Source organism: Hippocampus comes, unplaced genomic scaffold (assembly GCF_001891065.2).
Source record: "Hippocampus comes isolate QL1 unplaced genomic scaffold, H_comes_QL1_v1.1 scaffold105, whole genome shotgun sequence".
Lineage (NCBI taxonomy): Eukaryota > Metazoa > Chordata > Actinopteri > Syngnathiformes > Syngnathidae > Hippocampus > Hippocampus comes.
In genome coordinates, this window is record NW_017806235.1 from 2,536,797 (window position 1) to 2,555,063 (window position 18,267).

Genomic DNA, 18,267 nt, shown 5'->3' on the forward strand with positions numbered 1-18,267 from the left:
CGTGCGTGCGTGCGTGCGTGCGTGCGTGACAGCATAATGAATGTGTACAAGAGATTAATCGTTTGAGTCATCCAAGTTCACGCGTTTCTTTGATTGTGATGAATACTTTTAGCATTTAAACAATCTTACATCATTCCTCTCCCCTCAAACTGTTCCAATTTTAAACAGTGTTGACAATAAGACATTTTGAACCATTATTGTGAAATTTGATTGGGGATGGCCATTTTTTTTTTTTTTTTTTTTTTTTTGTTCTTAGTGTGCAAAGCAACGCAGGTCCGTTAACACTTTTCAATGAGTTTGGTGTGGTGGAGCCAAATCATCAATCTTTAAGGTGAGCGAGAGCAGCAGCTCAGGGCAGCAACTTGGGTTTTTAGTTTGAAACCGAACTTCATTTGGGAGTAGGATTGAACATCTTTTTTTTTTTTTTTTTAAGAATTGTTCACTGTCTGCCAAACTTTTGCCCCTTGTGAAGTGTGTCGAGTTTGACTTCACTGCCCATGCGGTGCTCGCATCTTTTTGCTCTCATCGTACCGTAAGTCAATGGCAGCTAGTAAGTTGGGTCCCTCAAGACGCCATTGTATATACTTCCATTCTCATTGCTTCCCTCCATAGAATATGATTTCAGTTGTTTTTTTTTTAAGTCAAGCTGGGCCGCATGTGCCATTTGTGAATACGGAAGAGCACAAGAGCTTCCCGCAGCTTTGTGGACTGGCTTTCATTGTGAGGATGTGACAAGGGCGATGAAATGACCTTCCTTTCATTTGTCTTCCTTCATCTTCTCCTCGCTCTTATTCCGCTCCCTACTTTGTCTGTTACTCATCGGGAGCTGTCGGCACTTCAGAGTTTGGTGAGACATAATTAATCGGAGGCAGTGGCGAGATTCGTTCACTTGTGAAGTGGTGACATACAAGACTGAAAGTTGGATTCTTCACTTTTTGAAGGAAACAAATTGAAGAAAAAAACAATTCGTAATGCACATATAATAATGCAAATAATGCACATTCCTTGGAAACAAAAAAAAACAAAATCACGTATATCAAGAGCATTCGGCAGTTACTGTATCATCTGTGAAGCATACAGAAATCTTTTCAAGCTTGAGTAAGCTTTGATAGAAATTTAACAGGGATGCCAGCTGCCCAAACGTGGACTTGCGTCATTGTGTAATTCTAAGTGGACGTGTTCACATGAATGCGGAATTCACTGACCTATCATGTGCATCGTCTGCAATCTGATGTGATGCTTGAGTAGAAAACGCGCCATGGCCGCAGGGACAAAATTGGGGGCAAAGCTGACCTGGTTTAGTACAACTTGGCTTCAAAGTAATTTACATCCGTCTGTCTGTCTCATTGCCTCATTGTCCATGGTCACTTGATATTTCTATGCACCTTCAGCAGGATATTAAAGTGTTGATACTGTACAAAATGGCCTCTTTCCCAGCAGTTTCGATCCGATTCATATTTGGGTTATGCCTTCTTGCTGAGCAGACAGTTGAATCCTGATCCCTGTTTTATATGCCAGTCGAGTTGCACGTTTTGGATCTCTGTCACCGGCTCACAACATCCATTCAGGCAAGGTGGTCAAAATATATCATATATATAAATCCACATTGAAGTCCACTGGAGCATTTTAAAGGCTTCTGCTCAATTTGTGTTCAGCGTGTGACTCAGGAGGTGGCGTTCACACGTGATGTGGGGCCGGTGTTAATGGCTGGTGACTGAACTGTATGTTGTAAATCCCCACTGGTAAACCTCTTGAATGGCTTCTGTCTATGGGCACACAGTGTTGCGCATTGTGTGGCATCCATTCACATGTCCGTGGCCTAAACTGGGAATTGTGATGGCGGGGATCGGGGTGGCTGGGACCCTGCCAGGGCGAGGCTCTCGGATTCCACACTTTGTATGCGTCCGTCGATGGGCAAACGTCTGAGGTTGGTGACCCCGTCCAAAGCTTTACAAAGCACCACCCAGCGAGCGCAACTCACGGTTCACATCTCCAACGCGCAAAGAGTCCAGCAGCTCGACCCCAATCTGTCACAGACCATCACGAGGACCAAACCCACCTTTCACCAGCGGGACATTTTAAAAGTGTGTGCCACAGCGGGGTCTCATGCACACCAGAACCCCCTTTTCAGGAACTTAGTTTCCATTAAAAAAACACTCACATGGTTGTTGTTTGGTGCTTTAGTTGGTGTCACAGGGGTGATATACTACTTTGCAGAGAGTTTTTTTTTCGCCTCACACGCTCCACTTTTAGATTTTTTTTTTTTTTTTTTAAGCGAAACTTCACATGGTCAGAAAGACTAACATTGTTGGGTTCATTTATTGGTGGTTGAATCGGTGTTGCATAATCCTCTTTCAGAGCATTGGGGATGCTGCTGGAATGAGTTGCAGTTACCTAGGTGAGGACGGGGAGGCCTTAATGAATTACTTACTTGATGCAGCTGAAATGGAGATGCAGAACATTGGTCCATCTTTCCATCAATTTTCTATGAAGATAATCTTGATCAGGGTCGCCGTTTTTTTTTTTTAATTGTATCCATCGTCATTCTGAGACTTTTTTTTTTTAGCCAACTCCCGTTTTTCATGGAAAATGTATATTGGAGGTCTATCAGCATTTTGTAAAGAATGGTTATGGTTGAAAAAAATTCAAAGGATTTGTTTTGCAAGACGTTTTGTTTTGCAAAAAAAAAAAATTAGCAATTGAGCCCAATGTAGACGAGGCTACACGACATCTGTTGATGTCAGTGCTGAATCGAGTGAGGTAGCAATATATCATGTACATTTTTCCAAGGGGGCGAACATGCAGACTCCACACAGGAGGACTGGAGCCTGGATTCGAATCCCCCAACATCAGATGTATGAGCCACGTGTGGTAACCACGAGTTGGCACCCACTCCAAACATATTAAAGCTAATTCCAGCCTCATCGTATTCCAACAACAGTAAACCCTTTGTTGCGGATCCTCGTTTGCTTCATTCTCCTTTAATTCATGGAAATTGTGCGTTTTTAAAGCAAAGCTGTCCTTTTCTTCAAACAAACTCCTCTCCATCGCTATCTCATCGTGCCATGGGACAATCCGCCTCCCCATTGAGCTGGGAAGCTTCAGGCCGCCATCCAAATCCTCTGGCACAGTCAGTAGCTTAGTTAGGATGCGTGGTTGGATTTCGGCGCCACAAACTTCTCATAGCTGAGGGGCGAGTTTTTGAGGTAGACCACTGGTGGACGAAATCTCTTTCTGCTCGCTCGGAGGACATCAGATGGCCTGTTGCTACCCGGCGCACGAGCAAAACGCGACGGGGTGTACTAATGTCAGCTAAATGAGTTTTCATGTCAGTGAAGCGTTCCTATGGGAAGCTTGATGGACAAAATAATGGGCGGACTAAATGCAACGTTCTAGCTTTTGTGTTCCCCCGCGTCACACAGTGGTTCAAGGTCACCTTGTCTCCTTGCAGCACCTTCATATTTAACCTCACATTCACACAAAGGTCTAACACAGCTAATTGCTCAGGATGCGGAGCCCCAATGAACTGTGGCTGCTTCAAGTGGCTTTTTTTTTTTTTTTTAATTCTTATTACATTAGCCCGCATTAGCCCTCTGTTGAGGTGCACTGGATTAACCTTTCTAGTGATCTATCTGCAAGGCCATTATGGAGAATTTGGTCTATTAATATCTCATGCAGTCAGTTCGATGATGTCTAGTGTTTGGTAGTGTGCAACGGTCGATAATATGAAGCAAACAGCAGTAAACAGCTTTTGGCTACACCTCTTAACTGTGAAAGAAGTTTGCACAGGCAAAACCCCAAACTGAAACTGTGTAGACATTCAGGTCTATTTATCGTATGCAGCAAAACGCACCTGGACATGTTCCAATACTTTTGCTCACATGAAAAATGGATGCATTCAATCCAAAAATTATGGATTAGATCCAGATGGAAGCACATGAGAAAAAAAAATACTTCAATGTGAAGCTGTTGTCTCATACTCAACGATTGATACATCAAAAACAAAACAATTGACCTCACTGTTCCGATACTTTGGAAAGGAGTCTACAATAATTTCAAAATTCAGTCATGAAAAATATCTCCATCATTGTACTACAGGTGAGAACATGGCAATGAAAATTACAAAACTCCATGAGGTTTGCAGATTAAGAAAAAAAATTTAAGCTTTATGAACGAACAAACAAGCCCAGCAACTTAAGCAGCCAACCAGCAACAATTGTCATGTTGACCTCCCAATTGTATTGATGTGATTGTCAGAGACGTACTTAAGCATTTTATGTATGAATGCACCGTTTCATGGCTCACCTCGCTTTTTAACTTGCCTCCTTGCTTTCTTTCTCTCATCTCTCACCATCCAGGTCCAAGATGGCGCTTCCTCGGTTCGCAGCCGGGCGACACGTCTTCTTGACTCTCTTGTTGCTGCACTGGTTTGGCTTTGGTGAGTTCTTTGGATCCAACAACAACAATAGAGGTGGACGTGTTTGCAAATCCAACACCTTGTTTTGAATGTTGCCATTGGTGCTCCATGTTCGAGAACAGCAAGTGATGCAAAACGTACTGAAATATTCAACAGTCAGTCATGTGCATTCCACAGTTTAAGAGAAACTCAAATTAAGTTCCGCTAAAAAGATTATAGTGCATTTTAGGTTCATCTAGAAATTCCACCCAAAACCCAAACATAGTTTATGAGAAGTGAATGCATGATGAGACATCACTCTCGAGTGATGGCGTCTGGAGATTAGAAGATTAGATAGAATAACCACCACCGAGAATATACGAGGTCGAATTGGACATTGAGGATCAGGTGTACTCACAGCAGTCTGCAGCATTACCATTTTTATGAGTGACTTTTTTTTTTTTTAGCAATATACGTATGCAGAAACTACATGCAAATTCACTTTGCCGCCTTCACCAACTTTGTTCTCTCCAGCAAGGCTACCCAACAGATTATTAGACCAAGGTCATACCAAGGACACCCAGCGAGGACACTATGATGCGAGCTATAAAAATCACCGTTATGGAGGAAATGCGAAGGCATCTCGGGAGACGCGGGAAATGGGATTTTCATCCGTTGCCATCTTTCACTCTCCCCTGAAAGAGCATTTTCACCACTTTGATGGAAGCCACCCTTCCCAAGATAATTAACAACCTAATGGGTCAATTCGTGGAATGAGGTCATTGTTGGTGATGTATTTGCACCTGTGCTCTTTTTTTTTTTCTTCCTCCAGCTCCAATGGCAGTCCATGTCCATTTAGTATAAAGTATGGATGAATAAGTGAAGAGAGGAAGTGCAGCTGGATTGGAATCCGCAGAGTTAACATCTGCTTCATCGTTATTCTTATTCAGTCGGTAATATCAGTGTTGTAAGTGAGAGTTGACATGCTGGGAATGTTTGTCGACATACTCTGCGGGAGTGAGCTGGAACGTCTCCAAAGCCATTTATGCAATTTAACTCCACCATCTGTTCATTTATGACTCTGCATGAAATTCACATTTAGGGACAACAAAATTAATTCTAACTAAATGCGTCGAGTAATGCCAGGTGTCAGAAAGGTTACAGGAATGATGTCACAACAGATATACAGTGTTCCCTCATTTTTTCATGAGTTTTCTCAAAAGTGAGTTTCCGAACAATCTGTGCTTTATACGCCTCGCCTATTTCTTCTCAAGAATGTCATCTACACACACATATAAACAGTCAGTTATCACCTGCCACATGCAACTGGCGCCTCCCAACCAGACATGTTGCCTTGTGTCACATTTCTACCACACCTTCTACATTATAACCTGACATTCTCCGTGCGTTGTCGACTTGCATTTGTGGTTGCACAGCATCAGCGAAAACAATCACAGGAGGTTATTTCTTTAGATTCACCTATCAAAGGACCAAGGATCGGGTTGTGTTGATTGCAGGGAGACTGTGTCAGATCCTTCAGCAAAGCATTTCATCTGCCGTCCACTGTGCCAGCTTGCCTCAAAACGTCCCCTCACCACCTTTTAGGGAGCCGACGTGAAGAAGAGCTGCCTGCTAAAGACAGCAAGTGTCCCTTTAAGTCACTTCCAGTGCTCCTCCCCTTACTTTTAGCCTTATTTTAACAATGCCCTCTGTCAGTTGCATGCCTAAGAGTACACTTGTCAGCCAACGCTCCTCCATTTCCATCATTCAATTTACACCGGCTCTTTTTGTCCGGTCTTTCCGCCCCACCTCTGTCAGCCAGGCTCCCGATCTCATTCCGGCTCAGGCTCCTCTCACTCAGGCTGCATGGTTCTTGTGTGATTACATCTGATTTGAGGGCCAGGCTCTGGGGGCTCTCCTGAGCTCACCGAAATAATCTCAGGGGGGGCTCGGTGCGTGAAAGATGTCCAATCTAAATGCAGATGGAAATATCCTCCAGGGATGTTTGTATTATTCCAAAAGGCCTTTTGTTTATTTGTGTATTTATACACACACTAGTTTGCATTCACTCGCATTTCTTTAGCGATATCTCACAGGGCATATGGTCACACCAAACGAAAATAAACATATGGGTTTTATGTTGCTGTTAGACACACTGAGCTTGTTTGGTTACTTCTTTTCAGGTGATCCTGTTGTCATGGTGACATTGTTCTTAATACGCGGAGCCATGAAGCACGCCGCTTTGCGCTCTGCGGCGATCTTTAAAAAATCATTTTGACATTCATGTGAATATAATGGCAGTAAACAGATGCGTAAAAGGAGCAGGCAGAATGAAGATCACTACAGTGTGCGCGTGCACGTTGCATTTCCGTAATGAGCAGTGAGTTCTTTTCTTGAGAGTGATGACAAAGATTATTGCTGGAAAGTTGCTAATGAATCCGCGATGTCTGATCAGCAGACAAATTGGGTTAAAGCCGGAGCTGACCCTCATTTAAATGTCTCCCCTACTACAGCGCAAGAGAGCACTAATCAATGAGACGACGGATTCATGCTTTAATTCAAAAGTATTGACGTGCTCGGGCAAAAATGGATGTCGAAGCCCACTTCCCCCTCTCGACGTTGCAAGCACGGATCCTCACAATTGTGTACGGCGCTTGCTCTCGTCCTCTGTGCAGGTGCATCCTCCTCCATAGTTAACATGAGGAAGGTCACTCATCCTACCGTGCAGCAGCCGTTGGCAGGCGAAGCCGTGCTCCCATGCGTCTTCACTCTTCCGAACGGCTCATCCGCTCAGTCTGTCCGACTCCTGTGGACTCTCGTCAGACTTCCTGCAGGTGGACAGGACTCCCCTCTGGAACATGTTGTGCTGTCAGCTCAAGGTAATACACAAAAAAAAAAAAAAAAAGAACAAAACTGTGTAACTCGTTATGACTAAAATTTCTCATATGTCTCAAGTGTAAATTATCATTTGTCGATGGGCTGGGATAAGCTCCACCCCTCTTGATACCCTAATTAATTTTTAAATGTAATTCTTTATACTGATAATCTCTTAAGGGCAAGCGCTACAAAAACTGGATGGATAAAATATGGACATTGGGTTACTGTCTATTACAAAATATGGACAAAATTATTGGGACAACTGTCCTTTATCAAATATAGACCAAAATATTGGGACAATTGTGCATTACAAGCGGACAAAGTTTTGCAGATATAGTGTGAGTTCTAATTTCACTGTTGTTGTGGCGCCTTTTGGTCACAGAGTGTCTGTACTAGTTCATAAAAAAAGGTTGAGGTCAGGGTTCTTGACTTCTTCCACACTCGTCCAAGCTTGCCCTAAATGGACCTTGCGTTATGTATCGAGGCATAGAAAAAAAGGTTTCCACAATGCTGGGGAAAAAATAAAAAATCCAAAATGATTGCTCGATACGTGCGACTCAATATGATTGCCCGTGATCTTCTTCAAGAATGAGAATGAGGAAAAGACTTTCAAGGATTTTGCTTCGTCCTTTTCTAAAATCTGCATGATGTCAACTGTCTCGCTCTTGGTCTCCCCCCGACTCTGTCTGATGTCTCTCTGCCAAAGGTGACGTAATCAAGGTGAATAAGGCTTTCAGCGGCCGTGTCAGGCTGCCAGGATACGCCGCCGATCCCCTCAACGCTACCATGGAGATCTCCAGTCTGCGTACCAACGACTCAGGCACTTACCACTGTCAGGTTGTCATGGGCAACAACTACGAGAGAGACGCCGTGCCCCTGGTGGTCTACGGTAAGCTCAGTCGCGAGCGACAACCACGTGATGACACAACAAAGGTTTTCGTTTTCTTTGATGGGATTTTTTTTTCTCTGCTAATTTGATGTGTTATCATCGCTGTGATTTGATTTCAATTACAGCGGTGGCAAGTAACAAAGCACGTCGTTATAGTACTTAAGATTTTTTTTTTTTACATTTTGACAATAAAAACGCATTTTCCTTTGGTTCTTAAGTACATTTCAGCAGCTTTCAGGTTTATTCAAGTGCAGCACTTTTTTTTACATCAGAATGTGTACTTCTACTTAAGTACAGCAGATGAATACATTTGCCACCCTGACTAATTAAGCATTAATAACATTAATTCAGCAAATCAGTCCCATCACAATGACTGACTTGATTAATGGACTGCGGGGCTCTGTGCAGCCCATCTTTTTTTCTCATCTCAATTTCCACCCGAGTAATTGTGTAATCATTTTTTTTTTTTTTTTTAATGATGGCATTTGGGCTGAATACCAATGATATTCTTTCAGGTTGCTCATCTGTGAAATGCCTGCTGAACATTCGTGTTCTTCAAGGGAATATCATCCCTTTGGTTTGCTCTGGCATAAGAGAAAAACTAACCTGTGTGTGCTTTTGTGTGCTTCTGCAGGTGTGGTGTTTCATTACCAGGCTCCCAGCACTCGTTACGCCCTCTCCTTCGCAGACGCCCAGCGAGCCTGCCAAGAGAACTCGGCTCAGATGGCCACGTCGGGCCAGATGTGGGCCGCGTACTACGACGGCTTCGCCAGCTGTGCAGCCGGCTGGCTGGACGATCAGACTGTCCGGTGAGTCGAGGAGAAATGATTTGCCACTTAGCTGCTATGTTCATTAGTTAGACACCGCCACTCTTTCTTTGTCACAAAAAATACTTTCACTTGTTATTCATTGATACCAAAAAATGAACCATCCATTTATTCATTATGTATTGCACTTATCCTCACAGCACGAAATTGCTGTGTCGCAGCAACCATGTAGCACAATAAAGGTCCATGAAAGTAAAAAGTAGAGGCGGAGCCTAGCATTGTTGTCCTGTTATCTTGTTTTGTTCCCAATATTAAACGTGCTCACGGCTCAGTTACAGTCAGTCTTTTGATTCTTTTGAGCAATTATGGCATAGCAAAGGTGATTTATGTTTCCTTATCTTCTGCAGCTATTCTGTCCAGTCAACTGAGCTGGACTGCTCTGGGCATAAGGAGTACTCAGCTGGAGTGAGGAATTATGGGAAAAGGGACCCCAAAGAGTTGTTTGATGTGTACTGCTTTGCAAAAGAACTGGATGGTAGTGCGCACACACACACACACACAAACACACACACACACACACACACACACACACACTATCAATAATAGATTATTTTGACTGTAGCTCTACAACTTTATCCAGTGATCATTTTTATGAATTTTTATAGTATACTTGCTTTAATACCCTCGCGTGTGGGAAAGGAGAGCCACAATCAGAGACGTATTTTGCAGCCCCATTGTGGACTTTTTTTTTTTTTTTTTTTTAAATCGGGGGATAAAAGTCTCTAAAATTTGCTGAATCTCTGACTAATCCGGGTAAATCACAGGACTGCAGTGGTCACATTCAAAAACCCTGCTTATTCATTGTATTTGTAGTCAATGCACGTCTTCCTGCTACTTCTACGTTTTCTGTTGAACGTGCCACTAAAAATAGTCCGCTATTTCTGCCTTACCTGGGACAATTGGGAAAAAAATATACAAAACATGTTTTTCTTCCACCCCCACTGTGTCGAAGCTTTTGAACGCAGCCTTCAAATGAGCTCCTCATGTCTATCTGTCTTCCCATTCTATTTCCCGCCTGCAGGCGCTTTCTGTTGAACGTGCCACTAAAAATAGTCTGCTATTTCTGCCTTACCTGGGACAATTGGGGAAAAAAATATACGAAACATGTTTTTCTTCCACCCCCACTGTGTCGAAGGTTTTGAACGCAGCCTTCAAATGAGCTCCTCATGTTTATCTGTCTTCCCATTCTATTTCCCGCCTGCAGGCGAGGTGTTTCACGCCTCAGTTCCTGGCAGGTTGTCGCTGTCTTCAGCGTCAGACCGCTGTGTGTCCTTGGGGGGCCAGCTGGCCACTGTGGGGCAGCTTTATCTGGCCTGGAGGGCCGGCCTGCATAGCTGTGCCCCGGGTTGGCTCGCCGATGGCAGCGTCCACTACCCGGTCAGCCTCCCTCGCCCGGACTGCGGAGGGAACAAGCCAGGAGTCCACACTGTCACGTTGAACATCACAAGTGACAACACCACAGCGCTGTATGATACATACTGCTACAGAGGTATCCCGGGAGGCGATGATCTGATTTATTGTCAGTCTTTTTCACAGCAGGCCTTTTGGCAGAAGGCTCAGCCCAACCCACCAACATTACCAGCTCCTTCTGGTCGGCGCTATTGAAAAATTCACATCAATTCACATGAATTGTGCATCATTTGCACAATTCAGTTCAATTCAAAAGTACTAGATTGATTACTTTGACTTGAGAGCAAAAATTAAAGATACGAGCGCTGTATCGTGGCAGTTTGTCAGGTAGTGAATAGTTCTTAAAAAAACAACAAAAAAACGTGTATTGCTGCCCCTGGTTGATTTTTACTGTCACACTATAAATAAAACAAAACGCATTGCATGTGAATTTACAACAATCAAGTTGCTTTGCCTTAAATTCCATTTAGCTTAATGCTACCAATGTAAAATGGCAAAGACGGGCTAACGAATAGCAATGTTGTAGAACCCTTTGAGCGTTGTTTTTTTTTTTAAACACAAATGGTAGAGCAGTACAGGTAGTCGGGTGAAATAGCAAGATTCACAGGCATATATTCTTTGTCACCTGCAAAGAATGACTAATAAATCAAGGTTTTTTTTTTAATCATTGAATTTTTTTTTTTCATTTTCACCAAAACATTTCAATAGGGTAGAACCATACAGGGATTTTCTCTATTCGTGGGCCGGCCCAGTCCCCAGCGAAGAGCGGGCTTCAACTGTAATGGCATTTCCATTGATTTCAATGGGGAAATGTGATTTGCGATACAAGTCTTTTGAGTTCTGAGTGTGGTTGTGGATGGAATCAAGCCTCACGGCAGGACTGGAATTATTTATCTTATACTTCTTATTAGCTGCTGAAAGAAGTGATTCAATGTTCGGGAAAAGAAGAGATACTGAAGGTAATTTTAAATGTCCTTGACAGACCAAAACTCCTCACTCCAAGCAGGCGTAGAAGCTGTAAAAGCCTCGAATTTGGTCTAATAGTGACAGAACATGCCACGGCCGGTGTTGTAGCTATGGCAACAGTTAATCTTCACACCGTTACACAGCTGTGAAAAAGATAGATTGACACAAGCAATGGAAGGATTTACTTCTGAATTTTTTCTGTCCTCCGTATTGGCTGAAAATCTTACAGTGAGTTGGCATTTTTTTTCCATCTGTATTTCCGTAGGTAAAGTGGAGAACACAGACACCATCTCTCAGATCTACACTTCCCTGTGGAAGCCCTGGAGCTACCTCACCGATTCGAGTAGTGTGTCTACAGGAACAGAGAGCCCACCTGCCATTACTACTAAAGGTTTTACATTTGTCTCATATCCCTTTTGAAACCGATGATTCATCAATTCACTAAAGTATGGAGGAATGTGAACCAGGAAGCATTCATGATGAGGAAATATTTATTTAGTTCTTAAATATCTGTACTTTTACATAAGTGTACATTGTGTGATTACTTATGCATCAATGGGATACACAGATGAGAGTGGCAATTCTCCCTCGAACTGGACCGGACTGGTAGACCTTGAGGAGGAGGAGGAGGAGTCGCTTCTTAGTGTCAATGCTTGTAAGTCCAGTTGATGACATCTTTTTCGCGCTGAAGCCCAAACCGGAAGGTTATACACTAACTGTGTTCCCAGCCTCAGACCCCTGGTCCTCAGAGTCCTACATAAGCCTTCGGATATCTCCGGGTCAAAGCATCGACTGGGGAGAACCATTTGAGCCTGACTCGCCTGAATTTCTCCAGCCTCCTGTTGTTCCAACGCCTGCTGAGAAGAAGGTTAGTTTTTGTTTCGGCTGCTTTCTAAGGTTCGACATTTGATTAAATTTCCTTGATCTACAAGGAAGATTATTAACGATCGATTAGATTAGACTAGTGTAGTACCGCTAATGCAATGTGGGCTTCCTCTAGTGGTAAGAGAAACACCGCCAAAATGAAGAAAATGTTAAAAATAAATTCATGCCAAAAAAAAAAAAAAAAACGGAATTTAGGTTGTCAAATGTAGGTCAGTGCTTCGAGAAGGCCTTGACCTTCCACCATTGAAACCTTGATTAAATATTTGAATTGTTATTGAAATTTGAACTAGAGCTTCACCTGTGAATTTGATAATACTTTCAGGTCATCTCGGGGATTATCAAATCCTTTTGGAAGCCTTGGAACTACCTAGTGGGGACTGGTGGTGGTAGTGAGGAAACGACTGGAACTCCCAAAGGAACGGCAGGTGAAGAAGATGTGAAGAAGAAGCATCAGAAGATGAAGAAGGAGGAGGAGGAGGAGGAGGAGGATCGAGGAAATATGACCACCACAGCATCACCAGGTTGGATATTTCCTTGGTTATTGAGTTTTGTGTTTACACCTTTGTGGAATCATGAAATACAGAATAATAAGTGTTCGACGTAAAGACATATGGGAGAGAGAAAACAGTCATTAATAATTCAGAACAGAGTAAATACTTTTACCTTAGATTATGCAAAAAGAAATAAATAAAAGCCCTTATTATTGTTGTCAATCATGTGTGGTTTGGCTGCTTAAAATGTCAAAATTGCCACAGGGCTGAAATAAGTAATGGTATATATATATATTTTTTAATAAAAATATGTTTATACAATCCATCACAGTGAGGATAATGTTTGTGTTCAATGTACAAAAGATCAAATACCATAATTGCCTTTGCATTTTCTCCCAATAGGCACCCTTAGGTTATGTATTAAAAATGGGTACCGGCGAAACCTATTAAGAAGAAGAAAATTTATGAATAAAACCCGCACTTGTTTTGCTGATTATCTTCTCCACTGGTGCTGTTAACTCGCCGTTCTTGTCACGCAGCGCATTATTTCTGTAAATGTCCTTCTCGAGACGGCTATTAGGGGCGACGATCATTAGATGTTCTCAACATCACTGCGTGTGAAGAACATCTCGTCGCTTGCAAGCTGGCAGGTCACAGAACACTCGGTGTCATCATCGTCGTTGTTTTCATTATGTCAGGGGTTCTGGGTGGCTGAACACCATCAAGTGTCTTCAGAGGAAAGTGATTACCAATAAAGTGCTTTCGGAGATGTTGCATTTGATTCTGGGGAAATCTGTGAGGCTTTTGTTTGGGTCTTTGTTTCAATTTATAGAGCTTGAGCTTCACCCAAACATTTGGGACGGCCTCCTTTCTCTGACTGGTCAATCCTGAATGGGCTGATCACTAATCATGTCGGGGTATTGACCATATTTAGCCAGTTTATGTAACCTTTGCCCTTAGTAGCGTCATAAGTTAGACTGATTTGGTGCTCCGGCCTTCCTGTGTGGAGTTTGCATGTTCTCCTCGGGCCCGTGTGGGTTTTCTCCGGGTACTCCGGTTTCCTCCCACATTCCAAAAAGAATGCATGGCAGGCTGATTGAACACTCAATAAAATTGTCCCTTGGAGTGAGTGTGAGCGCGGATGGTTGTTTGTCTGTGTGTGCCCTGCGATTGGCTGGCAACCGGTTCAGGGTGTCCCTCGCCTACTGCCCGAAGACGGCTGGGATAGGCTCCAGCACGCCCCGCGACCCTTGTGAGCATAAAGCGGTTCAGAAAATGGATGGATGGGTGAATGAGTTGAAACAATGAATTGATAACGTAAAACCAGCAAACACAATAAAATGCCAAATCCCATGCTGAGTCGCTTCGTGTCCGACATGTTTTTTAAATTCCTCTTTTCTTCTTGACCCTCCTGACCGTCTGCAGCCTTATTTTCCTGGGGAAGTTTCCTGTTGAGTGGCACCCCCAAGGACGATACGACTCCAGCCAATGAAGAATTATCCACTCATGTGGCACCTTCTTCCACTGCCTCCAATAATTCCTTGACTACCAGGACAACCATCAGTGAGGAGACTCCGCAGACGCGGCTGTCCCCCACCTCCACCCCAGTCCCTGAAACGACTTCTTCTCGTGGGGAAACCTGGCTGCGTGTAGATACTGAGACCACAACCCAGTCCAGTGACAAGAGGGAGATCACCGTGATGCCCCGAGCCAGTTCCAGAGGAGGAAGAGGCAGGGGCAAGAAAAACCGTGGGGAGGATAGGAGCAGAGGAGAAGACAAGGGAAGGGGAGATGATGAAGGAAGTGGAGAGATTACCGCCGCCGAGGCCAAAGGGGAGATTCAAGTCTCGCGACGCCCAGTCGGGACCAGTAAACCGAGAGAAAGGTCCAGGTCGAGAGAAAGAGGTCACAGGAAAGGACAGACCACCACTACAGCAACCACCAGCCCACCCACCACTACCGAGCCCTCCGTGATGTCCACATCTCAGATTGTTGACCTAGCCGTGTCTAAACTCCTTTTGACCGTTTCAACTGAAACACAGTCCTCATCTATCCAAGCAGACTTGGATCCCATTTCTTCTACTTCTTCTTCCTCCTCCTCTTCTTCTGCTCCTCCTCCTTCTTCTCCTCCTTCTTCTGCTCCTTCTGCTGCTTCTCCTTCCTCTTCTGCTTCTTCTTCTTCCTCTTCACCATTATCATCCTCAGCATCTACGACTTCATCCTTTTCTACATCAACCTCAACTCCAAGCTCGTCTCCATCCCCAGCCCACACAGCCCAGCCGATACCGACACTCTCCCCGTCGGCCGCATCGTCTCCACCTCAGACTCTTGGATCAGGAGGCCTTCCCGCATTTCCTCCCGCAGACAACCAGAACAGCTCCGCTAACCTCGAGGCACTGCTCGATTGGGTTCCAGTCGAGAGCGTGGCAGTTCTCAACATCTCTCTGGATCCCCATCCAGAGGAGGAGGAGGAGCCTGCCTGGTCCCAGACTGTGGGCTCGGGGTCCCCATTACCAGGCAATATGGAGGAGGAGGGGAGCAGGTTCAATGTCAGCAACATCACTCTGGTCCCAGCTGGTGAGTACTGACGTCCTGCTTTAATTTCATCTCCTTGTTATTATTATCTCCTCTCGCACTACCGTACTAAGTGAGGTCGAGATTATTGCACGGTACCACTTGTGAAAAAGACACTCATTCAAAATGAGAACGCAATCGATATATATTTGTTGGGTTCAAAGTAAATCAGATTTTTATTAACGAGAATGTACTAGTTTAACCTAACTGTGGGTGAAGATATTATATCCTTGTTTTAAAAACTCAAGTCAAATGTCTTGTCCTGTTTGGATTTTTTGTTAGCAAGCTATTCAGCTGTTGTCCTATCAAATCCAAAAGCTAAACGGAGCTTCAGTGTTGTTGGATGCACAGATTAGCAGCGTTAGCTCACAATGTGAAGATGTCAACTAGGTGGGGAGGGGATAGGGGGTATTTGTGTCTGCTGCATGCGCCACATGCTGATCAGTACAGTAACTGCCGACTCCTGTTTTCAAACCGCTTCAGCGTGATTTTCTGCGTGAAGGTTTTTGCAACACTTTCAAGGTTTGTTTGATGATGCGTGGAAGAGCAAATAACCTTAGCAAAACATCCGTTACTTTTTGCGCTGCGAAGCAATGACTCACCTGGTTGACTCCTGAAGGCAGACGATCTAGCGATCGAGTACATGGCTTGTCCTTGACGAGGCGTGTGTACTTAATGTGTGAATCATCAATATGTGAGTAGGTCAATGAGACAACAAGGTATAAATATGTTTGGGTTTTTTTATGGTGCGGGAACTTGTGTAATTCTCATAACCAGCAATAAATATAAAATTCTAGGAATTCTCACAAAAGATTGACTTTTCATTTACTCCTTGACCTTGTCACGATCGTTTATATTCAAAATAATACGGTGTCAGCCCCTCCGGCTGCATTCTCATCAGAACGGAAGAGACCACCTTCCTGTCCGTGTCGACAATTTGCTGATTAAGTCTGCAGCACAGGCGCATCTCAGTGCAGCTCCTGGCTTGCTTTGCCACCTATTTTTGCTTGATAATGAGCACGCACACGAGAAACATCCCATCGCCCGCCATTCAAAATCCTCACGGGCGTTGTTGATATCCCACATTTCGATGGTGATTACTTTGCTCCTCTGCAAATCTGCAGCGAGCAAATCAAAGCCACCAACTGGGCGGTAAAAGGCGAGAACAGCTGTAAATCGTATCGACTAGGAACCCTGGGAGTGGGGGAGGGGGTGACAGACTGGGGCTGCTTGTGTTCGGGATGAAGGTTGATTGATTGAGCGGGAGCCCCCGGAGGCATGCAGGCGGAGGGCCATAAACACACAGACGCTGATCTCTTAACCACGCGGACTCGAGATGTGGATGGATGAGCTTGCAAGGGAGTGAGACCGAGCGATGGCTGTGGATGTTGTGGCGCAGGTCATTTTTGCTCCTCGTCGCTTCAACAGTTGGTTGATTGTGGGGGTGGAGAAAACGACCGCAAGGTCGAGACATGATGAGGCAAACAAAACGCACGCATGCACAAACACGTTGCCGTGGTTCGGGCTCTCCAAATGGGTTGCATTCATGAGAAACTGCTTGCACATTTTATTTATTCAATATCCTTCATGTCCAGCTTCAGCTCCGGGTACTAGTTCACTCTGTGTGTTATCATTGAGGGAGAAAAATTACATTTAGATGCACCTTGAGCTGGACATCAAGGATATCCAATAAATGCTTGACGTTTACAAGCGACTTTACCAGATGACGTAATGTTCGGCATGCAGCTTGCACAAATAGAACTCCACTGAACACAAATAGGTGCAAAATGTGTGAATGAAAGTCTCAGGGATCTCTTTTGTCCTCTGTGTAAATTTATTTGTCGCGTCATTTGTGTCAGTGGTGTCTGATGCTGTGCGGACCAGAGGACGGTTCACTCTGTCAGCTCCGTCCACACGCACTCTATTGATTTTTCTGCAACACTCACTTTAATGAACAGTCGATTGTGCAAGGTTTATCTTTGCAACGCAGTCGCTCCTAGCTTAGCTTGCCACGTCGCTTGGTATTTGTTGGGGCATGCCTTGACCTTGACTGACGGGGAGGGGTGCAAATTTTGGCCTGGATTGGTGTAGCGCTTTTTTTCCCCTGTGGAACCTATCCTCATCTTTTGTACTCTTTCTAAAATGCTCTAACAACATCATCATGAACAAGGAGCTCAATTTAGCCTCGGGGTCATTAGTGAAGAGTCTGCATGTGTTTGTTTTAGCGCTGTGGAGTGGCAATTAAAATGCTAACACACAACGGACGTATCGTTGTTGCTTGACAATTAGCTCTCTTTATGGCTTGTGAAGCACGTCACCGTAACTGCACTTCCAGTGAATCATCTGCAGTTCCACCACGTAGCCTCGTGAGTATCCTGCCGAAGCTCGTTTCGAGCAGGCCTAGACCTCTGATGACCCGCAGTTGGGTGTTGCGAGAGACACGCATGCGTCCACCCAAGCGAAACTTTTTCGGGTCAGTCTTCACGGTTGACTCTCAGTTTTGCTGTTCAAAGTGTTTTGATCAAGGTTCAAAATGCAAAATTTGCATTTCAAAATGCAAAATTTGCCTCTCAAACTGCGATGCGCTTATTCTGACGAGCCTTGGATAATGTAAGATGAGTTTGAAATGATATCAGTGTTTTGTGATCACAGTTGGTGGTATCTTTATGGTTTGAACAATGATGAACATTTTAGGGTGGGTGTTTATTAATTACATTTTTTATTATAATATGACATTATTGTATTCATTTATGATGTTTATTGACGATCTCAGCGTCATCTGCTGAGTTACTGGCCTTGCGAATCAGCATAGCCGAGCTATTGAATTTCACCCAGTGCGCGTGCACGCCGCAAACGACAGAAAAAAGCCTTTGCGTGCACATACACACTGTCCGAGGTGACAGAACAAAGACTCCCGAAGCTAGCTTTGCGACCACACTGAACGGGTGGTGT

The 18,267-nt window shown here is 44.1% G+C and overlaps 1 protein-coding gene across 3 annotated transcripts in view; it reads left to right on the forward strand.

Moving 5' to 3' along the window:
• Positions 1 to 18,267, forward strand: part of LOC109507447 (neurocan core protein-like) — a 32,946-nt gene that overhangs the window by 5,889 nt on the left and 8,790 nt on the right. For 2 of the 3 annotated variants that reach the window (XM_019856880.1, XM_019856879.1), the window contains exons 2-12: positions 4,359 to 4,438; positions 7,072 to 7,275; positions 7,980 to 8,162; positions 8,797 to 8,971; positions 9,337 to 9,464; positions 10,194 to 10,478; positions 11,631 to 11,756; positions 11,934 to 12,020; positions 12,094 to 12,233; positions 12,573 to 12,771; positions 14,167 to 15,318. In XM_019856880.1, the coding sequence (XP_019712439.1) occupies positions 4,366 to 4,438; positions 7,072 to 7,275; positions 7,980 to 8,162; positions 8,797 to 8,971; positions 9,337 to 9,464; positions 10,194 to 10,478; positions 11,631 to 11,756; positions 11,934 to 12,020; positions 12,094 to 12,233; positions 12,573 to 12,771; positions 14,167 to 15,318 (2,752 nt within the window). In that variant the 5' untranslated portion in view covers positions 4,359 to 4,365. The remainder of the gene's footprint in view (positions 1 to 4,358; positions 4,439 to 7,071; positions 7,276 to 7,979; positions 8,163 to 8,796; positions 8,972 to 9,336; positions 9,465 to 10,193; positions 10,479 to 11,630; positions 11,757 to 11,933; positions 12,021 to 12,093; positions 12,234 to 12,572; positions 12,772 to 14,166; positions 15,319 to 18,267) is intronic. The other variant, XM_019856881.1, reaches the window with a different exon arrangement.